At 39.8% G+C, this 17,209-nt stretch overlaps 1 protein-coding gene across 1 annotated transcript in view; it reads left to right on the top strand.

Annotated features, from left to right (window-relative positions):
- Positions 1–17,209, top strand: part of Sntb1 (syntrophin beta 1) — a 234,752-nt gene that overhangs the window by 126,165 nt on the left and 91,378 nt on the right. Inside the window, exon 3 of the mRNA XM_046464598.2 lies at positions 12,726–12,933. Within this exon, the coding sequence (XP_046320554.1) occupies positions 12,726–12,933 (208 nt within the window). The remainder of the gene's footprint in view (positions 1–12,725; positions 12,934–17,209) is intronic.

Here is a 17,209-nt window from a genome sequence, read left to right as displayed (position 1 = left end):
GCTTAAAAGAGTGTTTGCCTGTCCCAGATCAATGGGCTGTAACCACAGTGATTACAGGAACAATATCTGTATTGAACTCTCCTTCTCTCCACGTGCCTAATGCCATGTCTGATAGGTACCAGGCACTCAAAAATAATTAATAAATTAATGAATGAAAAGGCATTTGCTCACAATTTTATAAGTGGGCCAGACAGATAAATCTCATTATGTTACACAAAACTTTCCCATAAATGAGTTCTATGGTACCCACTGATATTGCTGCCTCTTAGATAGCAGCACTTCCGATGAATAATCTCCTTGCTTTATTTCTGGCTCACCTTTTTGTCCTGCTATGCACATCTGTAAGGCCATCTCCCTCCACATCTAAACCTGGAAATGCTCACAAGATCACACATTGGTTATTTCAGTCCAAGAAAATCACTTGTGGAAAATATTCTGGTCAACAATATAATAATAGATAACCATTTCTGAATTAGTTGCTGCACTTTATCTGTGGAATTAGACTTCTCATGGAACACTAAAACATGTTTGACTAGTACACTAACTGTGGTGTTCAGTTCAGTTGATCAAGTCTGAGAGGGTTAATGAAATAAGGGAAAAATAAACTGTGAAGATGGATAGTTACCGAACATTGACTAGAAAAGTGGGCACCACACAAAGACCCAGCCATCTATTTATTTAGCCCAGTAAATACTTCTAGTGTACCCTTTCCCATGTGTCAGGTGCTGGGGGTGATAGTAAGATGATTCTGATATTTGGGTGCCCTCAAGAATTTAGGTTAGTGGGGAAGGTAAACTGTGAAAGGATAAACCTTGAAAAAAGATTAGATGACCCAAAGCCAGGATTCTCTTCCAGGGTGGGGCAACCAGGAGCTTTCTGGAAAGCTCTATGCCAAAAGACTTTCTATAAATAAGTAGGCATCACAGATGCTGCCACTTCCAAGACCATGGAAGACATTCATGGATGATCAGAATACTTCTAGTTGAGCCTGGAGTGAGACCTCAGCTGTAATCAAAGTTGGCCAAGAAAATAAAGCTTATGACCTATTCTAGGTAAGTGATTGACTTAGCTTTCCTGAGGGAATACCGGTGGCTTACTGTGCAGCTGACTGTTTTGAAAAGGAGATACCACCAAGACAAAAGTGATAAAACATGGAGACGGGACTCCATACAAGAGGACAGGATGCATGGAGCGAGATTGCACTACTGAGCGGATGTTGTCATGAAAGAAAATTCACCATAGAATAAGCAGAGTGTTGGGGAGTAGCTGGTGTCTGAAGGTATTACAAATTTGAGGCTATAATGGGACATGGATGACAATGGAGATATTTAGTCAAATGCGTATTTCTCTTCAAATCTGGATCATTTTTCTCTTAGTGAAAGTTACTGTCATTTATTCAGTTTTCTAATACAGAAACCTAGGCAATACCTTGACATTTCCCTCTTTACACCCTTCATAGTTTATCCACCATAAAATTCTATGCATTTTATTTTCTATACCTCCTTTTTTTGTGTATGTTGTATTGGGTGGGGATTGTACCCAAGAGCTCACACAGTTAGGCAAGTTCTCTACCCCTGAGCTGTATCTCCAAAACCATTTATTTATTTATTTATCTGTGTGTGTGTGTGTGTGTGTGTGTGCGTGCACATCACAAGATCTTACTAAATTGCTGAGGTTGTCCTCAAATCCTGCTCTGCCTGTTGAGTAGCTGGGATTATAAGCAGGCACTTCTGCACCCCACTTTCTATACATTTTCATCCATGTACTTGACACCATCTCTACCATTAGAGATTACATAGGACATGCTTCTACTAAAAAATACTCCTTATTTATCTAAAATTCAAATTTAACTGGGCAACTTACATTTTTATTTGCTAAATCTGTCCACCCTACCCCAACAGGCCCTCAGATACCAAAGGCTATGCTTTGGACTGGGCCACAGGATACATTGTTGTCAGTGTACTAAGAGTCTAGAGACAAATGTGCATTTATTTGATTTACATTCGCACCTTGTATATTTAGATGGCTTTTTGTTTAATCTGCTGAGCAAGGTCAAACCACAGAATATTTTGTGAGGTGCAGATAAAATATGTAGTGGGGGGAAATGTTTTCTCTAGTTTTAACTTTAGCTGACTCCTCTTCTAAAACTTTGATAAGGATATCATTCCCCTAGGAAAGGTCAAAGTGCTGAAATTCTTCACATATTTTGTAAATTTATGTTACTGAAAAACTGAAACCTAGCCAACATGAGAGATACTGTCAGGTTCCCTCAGAGCTTAGCAGAATACTATATCATGCATGACCTGTTTTTGAAATAGGATTTTGTGAAAGACAGCACCAAATCTGGCTGCTTTTCCATTACCTGCTCACACTTGACACATTCTTTAGATGATCTCATTAGTTTTCATCATAGCAACCTGCTTCCTAAATCTACATTCTTAACTGGGGATTGCTTTCAGGCAATAAAGTCAACTCTTTTTAAGGAGAGCGGTTTCTTATGTATTTTCCAAAGATTTCAGGCCAAGAAGTTGCCTAGCCAACTGTATTGTAACGGCTGTACTAGGGGAAATAACCCCTGCTGCCACCCCCACTTGACAGCCACCTCCAAACTCACACAAGTGCCTCAGCTTGCACCAAATACAAGGCTGGCTAAGCTTGGCCCCTGAGAGCTGGATGCCTCCCATACCTGCCCAAAGATGGATTCCATGCACGCCCACATCCTTACGTTGACTCCTTCAGAGTTTCTATTTTGTGAAAGAGACTCTGTTCCCTAGCAGAAAAGAAGGATAGAATTTTGAATTCTGGCATATGCCTTGGGGAAGTTGAATTTATAATTTGGAAAAATTTCCACAACACATGAAGGGTGTTCAAAAGATACTGAGCAACAAACAATATGAAAAAATGTCCCCTACTCTTTTAAATGATATACCACATTTTATAAGCATCCTGCTAAATGGAGCATGTATCAGCTTCACTACTACGATTGCATGCCTGAGGCAATTAACTTATAAAGAGAAAAAGTTTATTGAGAATATTTTGGAAATTTGAATTGAAGTTCAGGTGACCCCATTGGCTTGGGTCTCTGGAGAAGGTGGTAAATTATGGTAGGAGAATATGTGAGAGTATATCATGAGCCAGGAAGCAGAGAAAGGCTGAGTGACTGGGGTCCCATAATCCCCTTCAGATGCATGCCCCCAGTGACCTCAGGACCTCCCAGTAAGGTTCTTCCTCTTAAAGGCCCACAGCATCTGTCCATACCGTCACCCTGGGGACCACACCTGTACACATGGACCTTTGCCATAGTGAAATGACCACAGAGAATCATGATTAAGACCTGGGTTTTGGAGTCAGATGAACTAGGGTTTCAGTCCCAGCTTTTTCTATTACTAACTGAAATAGATTGGACAAGCTGGCCCCTCCAAAGGGCCATCTCCTCACCTGTCATAGCACCCATCTCCTGTGGTTATTAGGATGAAAAGAGAAAAGTGCACATGTTTTCTGGTGGAGTTTACACCCCGCCAGGACAAATGCTCATCCTCATAGTGCATGTTCTTAGTACCAGTCTTTATCTCCTTCAGGTCTTTCAGTTACAGCCCATTTTAAGATTTTAATCTAGTTTTTTTTTCCCCCTCTGGTGTTAGCTTTTTCACATAAGAACATATTTTTCCTAGTGAATCATTTCACTAATGACATTATTGCTAAAGATTTGCAATCGTTTGTTTTTCTTAAAAAACGTTTTGTTCCTCTAATTTCTTTCTGATTACATTGCAAAAGCAATTTGGAAAATACAGAAAAGCATAAAGATAGAAATAAAACTATCTAAAATCCCACTATCCAGAGATATTATTATTAATGCATGTCTGTTGGGAAGTATCTTTTTTGGTCAATCATAGGGGTCACAGATTTGTGGAACTGGACGCAACCATAATGACTATGTGGTCTGTTTTCTGCCTAATTCCCATGGCCCCAGCCCCATGACTAGCTTCATCCATGTTTTCTCCACCTTCACATTTCAAGGCAAAAGTCATGTGAAGCCTTTGTTGCCAGGTTGCAAGTTTTGTTTTATCTATTAGTTTTTTGTTGGGAGGCTTCAAATTTTATGTGTCAGCCTCATGTTTCCAAACAAGAGGAGCAGAGAATGCTGGGAAATTTTACTTGGCTCAGTAGAAGCCTTTGAGAGAGCAAGAGGGGAAGAAAATTACTCTTTTATTGTGAGGTTTGCCAAATGATCTCTGAGAAGCTGTGATATCATTCATATGCTGTGCCAAGCTGGATGGAAGAGGCTCATCTTGGCAGACATCTAGAGTGAGCGTATAATTCCTTGGGGTTGGTATGGGCCTTTATCAGAAATAGTTCCATAGGCAGTATTTACATAACTGTGGTGGAGTGTGAGAATAAACACAGCTGTGGCATTGCCCTAAATATTTCTATTCAGCAGGGAATTAAAAGAGAACTTTATCGCTGAACTACAGATCAACACAATTCATCAAGCGGTGGTCAGTTCAACTGGGGAACAAAATAAGAGTTATAAAAGACCGGCCTGCTCAAAATAGCTCCAATCAGCCTTTCTGACTTTATTGCTCCTGTCCCTCCTCCCTCCCTCCTCCCTCCCTCCTCTTGCCCAGTTCCAGAAATGTAGGACTCATCCACTAGCAAGAGAGTCATCTGGATTTTCTTTACTCCAAGAAGGAAGAGGCAGCATGCTAGAGGCCACCTATAGGCCAGCGGGCTCCCAGGGCCTTTGTTTGGGTTCCTCATTTCAGAATGCATTTTTTTCCCTTTTATTTCTGGCTGTAGCATTGAATGTTGGCAAGAGGAAGCTTTTTTGCCAAGAAGATTTCTTAACTACCAGGTATGTTGAAATGGACATAAGATAGCTACATTCCTACAGGAGCTGTGTTTTGTGAGTTTCTTTAAGTGTCCATATATTTTAAACAGTGCTGACCCAGCTCAGCTATGCACAGGAAAGTAATCCTGTCACATTTCAGTTTTCTAGAACTGCCATAATCAAATACCATCAACAAGACAACTTCCAACAATAGAACTTCTGATCCCTCTTTAGCTTGGGAGGCCAAAAGTCCAAAATCAAGGTATGGACAGGTTGCTTCTTTCTGGAGGTTTCAAGGGAGAAGTCATACAATTCCTATCAGAGCTTCTGGTGGTTCCCTGAAGACCATAGCATTCCTTGTCTCGTGCCTACATCATTCTAATCTCTGCATCCATCTTCACATTGCCTCCTTTGTGTGTCTCTTTATGACTTTTCTTTTATAATGACATGGTCATTAGATTTAGGATCCAGTCTAATCCAGTGAGTGCATTCATGAAATAATGAGATGGATCGCATCACAGCCCTTACCTTACTTTGATCTGCAAAGATCCTAATTCCAAATAAATTACATTCTGAGATTCCACATGGACCTGAATTTTTTGGGAGATACTATTCAACTTATTATACATGAAGAACTTTTTGGAGACAGGGACCATGTACTCCACTTGTCTCTACATCACCCAACATGCTAGACGCCTTGTAAGTGTGCTGGAATAGAATATTGCCAAAAAAAAAAAAAAAACATGTTTCTAGCTGCATTTTATAACCTCAGACATTTATTGGAATTTTCTATTTTAATATGTATGCCTTGTCTCTCTACTGTTTGTATAGCTAAGAGAGTGAACTTGTTTATCTGTGTGCTCGTACATAGAAAATACAGAAAAAATTATGTTCACGAACATGGTTCTTTTTCCCAGGTACTAAGTCAAGAACTTAAAATGCTAAGTGCATAAATGACAACTTACTAACATCAGGATTGATAGGTCACCAAGCACTTGCAGAATTATTATCTCATTGGATTCTCTAATTATTATTATTATCAGCTGATAATCACCACCCCTGTTTTATAGGTGATGAAGGAAATTGAGGCTCATAGAAATTGAGTGACCTATTTATGATCTGTGTATGGGTCAGGCAGTTTAGTTGTACTCGACCAGTAGCTGAACTGACTCAAGCAAGAAAGGGGAATATGCAAGGGTCCAAGGATAGCCACAGTGACAGGTAGAACTGAGTTCCTGTCTCTCATGTTCAGTTCTGCTTTCCTCTGTGTTGGCTTTATTTGCAGAGAGCCTCTCCTCTTACTGGCATGATGGCCATCAGCAGGTCTGTGATTATATCTGACATGTGAGGGACAACGTTTCTTTAACCCTGACTCCAACAGAATTTCTGGGTTTGAATCTCCTTGACCCAAATGGTTCACACCTACAACCCTCGAACCCTCCATTCCCAGGCCACATAGGAAGAGGATGTTACTAAAAGACTAGGGAGTAGAAACTGGGCAGAGTCACAGATGTCCATGAGGAGGCATAGCTCATAAACGACAGAGTTTGGACTTGACTCAAGGCTGTTTTAATCACTATTGATTAAATAACAGCTTACTAATAATCCTGCTGCTCTTCCTTCTCCTGCTCTGTTTAAATACAGTGAAAAACACCATGTATGCAGTGGAACCAACCTCAACAGTTGCTAAGTTACAATGAACTCTCCCCGCCTCTCCGGGTCGTCTCCTGTCACTCAGTTTCCCTCCTAATTGAACCTGATTCTACACCTCTCCAAGAAGGGTCTGAGTATTTACAAGCATAGTTTCTATAGATCATTTTACACCAACTATATCACACCATTCTCTTTCCTCTCCAGTGCTTTTCTTGCTTCCATTGTATCCCACATCTCTGGCTCTCTGATTTTAAGGACATTGACCATGACTTAGGTACTTTTCACACACTCCTGAGTTGTGGCTTCTCACCCTTGAGTTTCTCTTATTTCTCTTATCTTTCTCTTCCTCTTCTTCCCTCCCCTCTTCCTATGTCCTTTCCCCCATCTTTCTCTCCTTCTCTATGTTTATAGATTGATTAAGTAATTATTGGAATTGAAGCTGCCTTTTTAAAGGCATGTGTACACTAATATTTGACCCTAAATTGATTCTTTTGAAATATGTTGCCATCAAAAAAAATTGGAGAAAGATCACAAAATTTTTTAATCTCTTTCAACCCTCTAGTCACAGGTTAGCTCAGGCTATGAGAAAGAAAAGGGACTCCAACACAGATGGTTCTAGCTCTAGTTGTGGCCATAACTCACATTAACCTAACCTCCTGAACATGAGCCTCATGTAGCTCTGGTAAATAGAACAAAGGTAGATGGGATAAGGAATGACATTATCAGCTTTGTCCCAAATCTTTCCAAATCTTGGAAGAGTCATGCATATTTCCCAAAATATTTTTTTTCCATTCCAGGATGCTACAAATAGTCTTTGTGTGACTTTTTAGTTTTTCTTGGGACTTGCATTTTCCTCTAAGTCCAAGTGTTCTGGAATGCAGTGGAACCACAGCCTGCTCTGAAGGTCTTTCCTTGCCTCATGAAACTACTACCTTTTTATTTTACACAAATTTGAGAAGATTATTCATTGTAAACTGGAAATATTAAGATGAGATTGGAACTGTGACATCTCAAGCATATGTTATTCATTTAATCTTCCCAATTTTCTTGAGAGGCAAATAAATAGGGCCATTCTGCAAATAAAGAAATTGAGGGTTTAGGGTGGTTAATTAATTTGCCTAATGCCTCCCAACCAACAAGTCTCAGAGCCAATCTGAATCCATAACCCACCTCCAGAACGTGGGTTTCTGGAGAAACCACTGCACAGCTACCCCAGGAAAGAAATTTGTCTCTTTACACAGTGGAATATTCATTGTAGTGGACTAGATTTTAGTAAAATGAAATAAAGTAATAAAAAATGTATGTACATGTATGTATATATTTTAAGTTTGTACTAAGTAATGGAGATTTTTTGTGCGCGTAAGACCACCTTATCCAGAATCTAGAGTTTTCACTCAAAGGATTTGGAGAATTCAGGACTATCAGGTACTTACATTTGCTTTAGATTATAGAGTTTATTGGTATTAAAAAAAGGAAGTTTTGCTGGGTGAGATAGTGAACGCCTGTAATCCCAGCAGCTTGGGAGGCTGAGGCAGGAGGTACACGAGTTCAAAGCCAGCCTCAGCTAAGCAATTCAATGAGGCCAGTCTCTAAATAAAATACAAAATAGAGCTGGGGATGTAGCTCAGAGTTAAGTGTCCCTGAGTTCAATCCCCAGTTACCCGCCCCCCTGCAAAAAAAAAAAAAAGAAGTTTATATCCCTTTTCTCTTTGAATTTTGTTGGAGGGGAAGAAGATGAATGTACATTACTGAATTATTTGATTTCTTCATTATGCAAATGATATTTTTCTGTGTCAAACCCTCCCCAGTTCAATCAACATTCACCCATCATCATTTTTTGTTGGGTTCATGCTACTCACATATGGCGCCAATGAGTGATCATTTCTCATCTTCTGCTGACATTGACCCCTACCTAAATACCTCTATATGCCTCATCTTACAATCCAGAGCCACAGCTCCGAGGGAATGGTATTCTCCATCTCCACGAGAATCAGCAAGCTCTTTACACACTGCAGATCCACAGCACCAAGAACTCCCTCTCCATTTGGAAAGAGGTTGTTTCGAGAATTTGGTTTCATCAGAAGCCTCCCTCTAGTGGTTTTAAGATATGTCTGAAAATTCTACGATATTCTTCCTTGTATCCTAGGAAAGCTTAAATCTCCTTCTCTTGAATGTGCACTGGACTTAGTGACTCACATCTAAGAAAAAGAATAAGTCAGAAGTTATGATACGACTTTGGAGACCAGGTCATAAAAGGCATAGCAGTTCCTTTGTGGGGGGTGACGAATGACTCCAAACCACTTAGTTTGGGAAACCAAGTTAAATCTCTTAGTTTATGGTACTAAATATTACATGAAGACACTCAAGCAGCCTCTGGAGGATTCCATGTGGTAAAGAAATGAGGCCTCCTGCCAACAGCCAGAAGAGTGTGTCATTGTGGTAGTTAACCCTCAGCCCCAGCCAAGCCTTCAGATGTCTGCAGCCCCTGTTGACTGCAAACTCAAAAGGGTCCCTGAACTAGAAACAACCAGCTAAGCCACTGCCCTATTTCAATACACACGGGAACTGCAAGATAATAAATGTTTGAAGTTTTAAGCTATTAATTTTGGGTAAAATTGTTACTCAGCAACAGATTACTAACATACTCTCTATTCTATTGTTCTGTTGCCCTTCTGGTAACAACTACCCATAGGTGCCACAGCTCTTTAGGGAGCTCAAGCCTGGGCTTAAAGGGATTGCCATGACTCTAATTCATATAATTTGTGGAACCTGTGAAACATATACCCAGGCTTTAGTTACCAGAGAGTCTCATTCAATAGGTCTGGGATGGAGTCCAAACATCTATATTTAACTAAATGGTTTAAAAAAAACTATTCAAGGGTTTCTGAGGAATACTTTTGGTCGAGAACCTTTGCTGCTTGATTGATTTATATGAATATGTGTGTGTGTGTGTGTGTATACAATTTTTTAACTATAAAAAGCCATAGGCCTCTCTATGTGTTCTGTCTTTGAGAACTGGCCTGGGAGAGTGCGATCCACCATTCAGCAAGTCTACCCAGGCCATTAAGGAAATCTGGCAACCAACCCAACTCAATGATTTTTCTTATAAACCTCTAAGGCAGGTCTTCTCAAACCTGAATTGCATTAAGTTTACTGGAGGGAGATTGCAGAGCCCCACCCCCAGGGGAACCAATAATGTTCATTTCTAATATTTCCAGTAAGTTCCCACATGATATGAATGCTGCTGGTCTGTGGCCACACTTGTCAAAACAGTGCTAAAAAGGGTGGAACCGGGTAGTTAAACATTGCCTCTGACATAGTTCAGGATCCTCCTCACACTTCAGGCAACAACCACAATGTGTTCACCAGATTTTTTGTCACTGTGTTTGTCTGATGAGAACAACTCAGGGCCAGGAACAAGAAACAACCTTCTAGGGCCCACCCCAAGTGACTTGCTTCCTCCAACCAGGGTCCACCTCTTACAGTCTCTGCCACCTCCAGATAATCCATTCAGCCCTGCATGCCTCAGTGGATGGACACACTGATGAGGTTAGCACCCTCCTAATCCAGTCACTTCCCAGAGCCCCACTTCTGAGCATTGCTGCATTACAGACCAAGCCACCTGAGCCTTCAGATCCAAGCCATAACACAACAAATGAAAAAAAAAAAAAAATACCAGAGAATTACAGGGACAAAAGTAATCCATGGAGACAGAACGTCTAAGAGTGATTATTTTGGAAGATGGACTCTAGAACTGAAGGACAGAAGAGACTCCTGGGAAGCTTATATTTATTATTTCTTAAGTAGTGGTTACATGAATATCCATTCAGTCTTTACACATACAATTTGTGCATTTTTCCATGTGCTATATATTTAAAAATTAATGATAAATGCTGTCAAAATCTGCAAGAAAGGGCCTCCACATCACAAGACTGTAACTCTGTTTATAAGTCACCTTTCTCCTAGGACCATGCTGGCATCTCTAGAGACAATATGCTCTTTTTGTTTTTGCTGGCACCATGGTATATACATGTGTGTGTGTGTGTGTGTGTGTGTGTGTGTGTGTGTGTGTGTGAGAGAGAGAGAGAGAGAGAGAGAGAGAGAGAGAGAGAGCTGGGGAATGGCTGCTTTCTAAGTGTCATTTCTTTACAATTAAGTGCAGGTCTTTGTAAGAAAACCTTGTACATAAAATATTGGCATATTTTAAATTCCTGAATTAATTAATATTGATGGAATACTCTGAAAAGCAAGTTGATCTCTCTTTAATTCGTTTCGAAAATCCTGGCTTGTATTCTGCCATGCAACTTCACTGAAGAGTAATAATTTTGGAAGGAAAGAAAATTCCACCAAGATTTATTGCCCATTTCTTTGAAAAGTACCTGAGAAGCAAAAGGGTTTCTTCCGTCTAGTTGAAGACCAATGACATCTACATATTCCTGTTTTATTGCTTAAAACTTACAGTCTCAGTGAAGAGACTTGGTTTGCAAGTTTCTTACCAAGAATGTTAATTGCTAAAACTCCTCTAGAGACATCCCCCTTTCCAAATCATTCCTTTTTCTACAATTTAAGTTTATAACTTAAAAGGTTTACTCTCAAAGGTTCATTTCAAATGTTAATGAGGGCAGGTTGCTTGGGACTACTAACATTCAGCTGATGTGCAAAACTGATTTTGCAACTCAGGAGCTAAGGAGGACACTATTGGGCATGATTGTTGAGGCTTATACTGGACTTCAGACCAAAGTGGAAGACAGTGGTTTGGCATCCTCAATTTAAAGCAGAGACATTGTAATGCAGAATTTGATTGAATCCATAGGCTTTTGAGCCTACATAACAAGCTTCTGCACCCCAGCATCGCTAACTATGTGGCTTTGAGCAACTTTGAGCAAATTACTTCTTTCTCTCTCTTTCCAAACTTCAGCTTTTTCTTGTTAAGTAGAGTTAACACTATCAGACTATAGGACTATTAGGAACATTAGACAGAATAACATAAAAGGATTTAAAACTTTACTTAGCACATAGTAAAGTCTCAGGGAATCTTAGCATATTATTAAGGAATGAAAGGAAATGAACAAGTGGAAAATTTTAATCAGTTTTGAATTTTCTAATCTTCATATTTTTCTAATACAAACATGAATGAATAGATGATATTATTTCTGGCATATATGAAGTAATAAATAAGATATTTTTCCTCCGTATGATTAAAAATGTCTTTCTCAAAATTATAGAGATGGAGAGCAGATGAGTGACTGCCTAGGATTTGGGAGGGTGATGAGGAGGGGGACATGTGACTATATAGGAGTAGCTGGAGGATCTTTGTGGCAATGGAATAGTTCTGAATCTTGATGTCAGTGTGCTTACCAAATATACACATGATAAAATGGCACACTCCTGTTGTACCAATGTCAATTGCTAGTTTTGATATTGTACTATAATACGTAAAATAAAACCAGAAGGGGAAATTGGGTATAGGGCACGTGGGGCTCTTCATACAATGTGCAACTCCACATTAATCTAGAATTACTTCAAATTAAGAAGTTACAAAGTATCCATCTAGAATTTCCTCCTTCTACCACAATTATAGTTAGTAGCTATTTCACGCTGTATCTCAGATGATCCAGTTTGAGTTCTGGCATAAGCTTTGGTGCTTGGCTTAAAATACAATAATCTTAGTGCACTTTTACCTATTGTTACCCCTTCCTAGGATAATTAACTCCCTCAATACAGGAGTCCAAGGATTAAGTGGTAGTTAAGTGTACCACCAACATGGTTCCTAAAGATTACAACTTTTGAACATATTTTATTCCAAAATATTCTCAATTGATTAACACTGGGCAGTAGGATTAAACATGTGGCTAGATATTTTGTTCTCCTTCCTGCTGGTAACATCTGTGATGTATCTTACTAAATCCTCTGCAGATTGAATGAGTATCAGCTCACAGTTTGGAAGTCTTGATATGATACTTCTAGTAAGCTGGATAAGAAGGATTAAGGGTAACAGATATCCTCAATTCAGGTGATTTGGTGTTGCACAACACGTTCCCTGTACATACGTAGATCAGTGTCTGGGCAATAGATAAACATTTGTGGATGAACAAGATGAGTGAATGAATGAATGGTGGGACCATGAAGGTATATCATGAGATGCTGGCACAGTCTAAAAAATCTAGGAGGAAAGAATTAGCTCATCTTTCTGAGACCTAGTCTGCCAGGGACCTTTCTAATCCTTCTCTCTCTTCTTCTTCAGGCAGCTTGAAATCCACTCTCCAGATGCTAAGCACACTGTGATACTAAGGAGCAAGGATTCAGCCACGGCTCAGGCCTGGTTTAGTGCCATTCATGCCAACGTTAGTGACCTGGTGAGCCGAGTGATTGCTGAGGTCAGAGAGCAGCTGGGGAAAACAGGCATTGCTGGAAGCCGAGAGATCAGGCATCTTGGCTGGCTTGCAGAAAAGGTAAGGAAAATGGCGCCCTCCATGGTTTTCCCTAACCCCTCAGTGCTTGTAACCACCTGTCTCCTTTCACAGTCTGATTATCCCTCTTGCAGTTTATGTAGATTTCTTCTCCATTCCAACAGACTGCATGCCTTACTGCACTATGTAGAGAATTTGTTTTAATCTGCATTGATTCCCCAACATATAAATATGTGGCAGGTGTCACAGGGCCACTAATTGTTGAATAGATGAATGAGTGAGTTGATGAAGAGTTTGATTTTTCATGGTGATATTGTGAAGGGCAGAGAAAGTAACCCAAACTCAAAAGAACTATTGCCTTAAGCAAAGAAGTCAACATTTTTGCTACAAAGGTTTTATGTGGGTTTTGATGAGCATACTCATAAATGACACAGGTCCTGTAGGGATGACTGAATTACACATTTTTAAATGATTGCAATGATAGTAAAAGCAAGAATTTCTTAAGCAACTGTGTGATGACTCATGTATTATCTTGTATTTTATTTGCATTTTTAAGCCAGACAGTTCTAAATGTCATCTTTGATGAGCACCTACTTTGTGTCAGGCAAATCCCAATTAATATCGTACTGTAATATGTAAAGAGGAAACCGGGAGTAGGGCACACACGGGGCTCTCCATACTGTTTGTGCAACTCCACTACTAATCTAGAATTACTTCAAATTAACGAGAAGTGGTGTCTTTAAAACAAATGAGTGAGAAGTGATATCTTTAAAACTAATGAAGAGATTGTCTGCATCTCAGAGGACAGCTGTGGGAAAGAACTTTGTATAAAATTGTCATTGTCACTCTGATTTCTTTTCCCAAGATATGGGATGTGTTGGTGATAGTAAAACTCTCTCTGTGCCATCTCTTGAGAGTTACCCCTGCTCTTCATTTCAAAGGATTGAACCTTTGCCATTGTCCTCACACCTGATTGCTGACCCTTGAGTTTGACCTTGCGCGCTCAAGAACACTAGGCTTTGGGGACAGTTTGACCTCCCAGTGACTCACATTCGAATAGGCAGTAAACGGGGATAATGATTGTTGCAATAACAGTTTTCCTGCCAGTGAACCCTGTCATCTGAGAAGGCCCAGTGCATTCGGCTGCTGGTCACCACTGTTCTTTGTTTGCACCAGTTCACGCGTGGATCTGCTCCTCAGAGTTCAAAATGCAGTGGGTCTTTTGGTTTGGCATCACCCCATCTCTTACAGATTTTAGAGAACTAAAGAGATAACACGGGTGGTGGAAGCATCCCAGAATCATAAAAACAGCCCCCATCAGCCTTCCATGAATGCAGTGTTAGGGCCCTGACTGCAAACAACACCATAAATCTGAATGATTGACACATTTTTAAAAGGCCCATTCTCGAATACTCTCCACTTTCACCCTCTTTAAATGTATGTTTTCATTGGGAGAAGGCCTTTTAGTTAGTAATCTTACAATTGCAAGTGATAAAAAGCTCAACTCAAGCAAAAGGGAGATGGACATGTAGACTCTGATAACTAGGATGTCCAATTATGAGCTTCAGGCGTGCTGGGATGCAAGGATTCCAATACTAATATTAGGCACACCTCCATCTCCACTTCATCCGTTTATTCCCAGTCAAGCCCTCTCTCCTTGGCCTGATAGCTCCAGGTTTATTTCTCCTATACCTTTCTATCTCCATGAGTGGAGGCCTCTGAGCTCCAGTCGTTCCCACACAGGTCCTGAATTTAAATCTAATTGGATTTACTGTGGAGCTCCAGTCGGTACTGAGAACAGCTTCACCTAAGTTCTGTGCACTGACAGAAAAAGAGGTGTGGTTCCCAAATGGAAAAATAGGGAGCTCTACAAGGAAAAGAGTGACCAGGTACCAGAGAGGTAACGACAACAGACTTTCACAATGGAAGGAAAGGGTAGAAACTGATTGTAATGAAGAATGTCTTCACTTGGTTAAGTTCCTGTGTGGACCTGTGTGGTCCTATGAGTGAGATGTGCCACATCTTCAGGGTCCTGGCAGGAGATAGATAGGAAACCTAAAAGGGATGGCTAGAAAGGATTTAATGTGGGGATAGTATATGTAGTATAGCCAAGGTAAGGGGAATGAGTAGGAAATGGAGAAGAACCCCAGAGCTAACAGTATGAGAGGCCACTACCAATAAAGCAAGGAGAAGGGCGATTCTTTAAAAACTAATAAGCTCTGAGGCTCCTGAAAAGGGCCTCACACTCCCAGCTTTGGTCCCTGCCAACCCCTGGTCACTGCTCTCCTGGTGGTGTCTCCCAGTGGCTGAGGCTAACAAGAAGATGGAGGTAAGGGAGCCCCAGTGATGTGCTCTGTTAAGGTGATTGAAACCCCCAGGACACAGATCAGGAGGGAAGAGGGCAGAATCTGGATCTGCAGGGGCACAGGGCACACATGTTCTGGCAGCTTCCCAGTAGCTGAGATGGTCTCAACTCTTGCCTCATCTCTTTAAACACAATAGTGTTTTTTGTTTGTTTGTTTTAGTTAGTTAATTTATTAATTTTCCTGATTTGTTATGCATGACAGCAGAATGCATTTCAATTCAGAGTACACAAATGGAGCATTATTTTTCATTTCTATTGTTGTACAAAGTAGAGTCACACCATTTGTGTCTTCATACATGTACCTAGGGTAATGATGTACATCTCATTCCACCATCTTTCCTACCCCCATGCCCCCTCCCTTCCACTCCCTCCCCTTTGCCCTATACAAAGTTCCTCCATTCCTCCCATGCTACCCCCTACCCCCATGATGGATCAGCATCCACTTATCAGAGAAAACATTCTGCCTTTGGTTTGGGGGGATTGGCTTACTTCACTTGTCATGATATTCTCCAACTCCATCCATTTACTGGAAAATGCCATGAGTTTATTTTCTTTCAATGCTGAGTAATATTCTCTTGTGTATATATACCACAGTTTCTTTATCCATTCATCTAGGAGGCCATCTAGGTTGATTCCACAGTTAGCAATTGTGAATTGTGCTGCTATAAACATTGATGTGGCTGCATCACTGTAGAATATTTTTAAGTCCTTTGGTTATAAACAGAGGAGTGGGATCATTGGGTCAAATGGTGGTTCCATTTCAAGTTTTCTAAGGAATCTCCATACTTCTTTCCAGATTGGTTGCACCAATTTGCAGTCCCATCAGCTATGTATGAGTGTGTCTTTCCCCCACATCCTCGCCTACACTTAATTTTGATTGTATTTTTATTAACTGCCATTTTGATTGGAGTGAGATGAAATCTTAGTTTCGATTTTCATTTCTCTAATTGCTAGAGATGTTGAACACTAATCTCCAGGATTTATAAAGAACTCAAAAAACTTAACACCAAACAAACAAACAAATCCAATCAAATCAATAAATGGGCTAAGGAACAGAACAGCCACTTATCAGAAGAAGATATACAATCAATCAACACAAACTGTGTTTAAAATTATTACTATTTGGATAGTTGAAAGACTGTAATGTATCATTCTTAGTGATATTGATAATTTTTCCAAAGGTTTACTTTTTTTACTTACCAACTGTCTTATGTCTTTTGCTTATCCCAAATCATTTGTAGACCCATTAGTAGATATTCCCGTAGAGCAGTAATAAAGACATATAAAAAGTTCTTCCTGTTTTGGGAAAGTTATTGTCAGATGATGCATCATCATAGATGTCTCCTGAAGTATCTTATCTAGCATCTCATAACAGCAGAATGGACTTATCAGGGCCATTATAGAAACAAGAATATTCTTTATTGCCTTCATCTTTAAACTTCTCAAAGGATTTTCATAGATAAAATCCAAGGGAACAAATCCAATCTGGAAATTTTTTGAATAAATATTTAATATTGAATCCTGCTGTGGAGAAATATGAATGGTTTTTAGCCAAATGTTAAAATGAATGGCAAATCCTTAATACTATGCTTTCATATATTATCACAAATATCAGCAAATTTGCTTGGTATTTGTAAAGATATAAAATGTGATCCTATATATATTCAGCTATAATTTACCTTAAATCGATGTCCTTTGTCTTTGCCTTGACTGTTAAACTTTGATTTTGTAGAGGAATAACAGTAGCTCTGTGGCAAGATTGTGCCGATTATACTTAATTTCAAGTCTTTGGAAGTGGGGTTTACATGAACAGCAATATCAACTTCCTTTTTAAAATCCTGTTCAGTGCAAATCCTAACACCTCCTTGACATTACACCAGAGGAAAAACTTATATTAGCATTTTTCTTGTCTGCAAGGTAGTCTGGGAAGTTGAAGAATGACTCCTGAGAAAT

Source organism: Marmota monax, unplaced genomic scaffold (assembly GCF_021218885.2).
Source record: "Marmota monax isolate L192 unplaced genomic scaffold, Marmota_monax_Labrador192_F-V1.1 WCK01_AAM20220418_F8-fsc00003, whole genome shotgun sequence".
In the NCBI taxonomy this organism is placed as follows: Eukaryota; Metazoa; Chordata; class Mammalia; order Rodentia; family Sciuridae; genus Marmota; species Marmota monax.
This window is presented reverse-complemented; position numbering and strand designations above follow the sequence as displayed.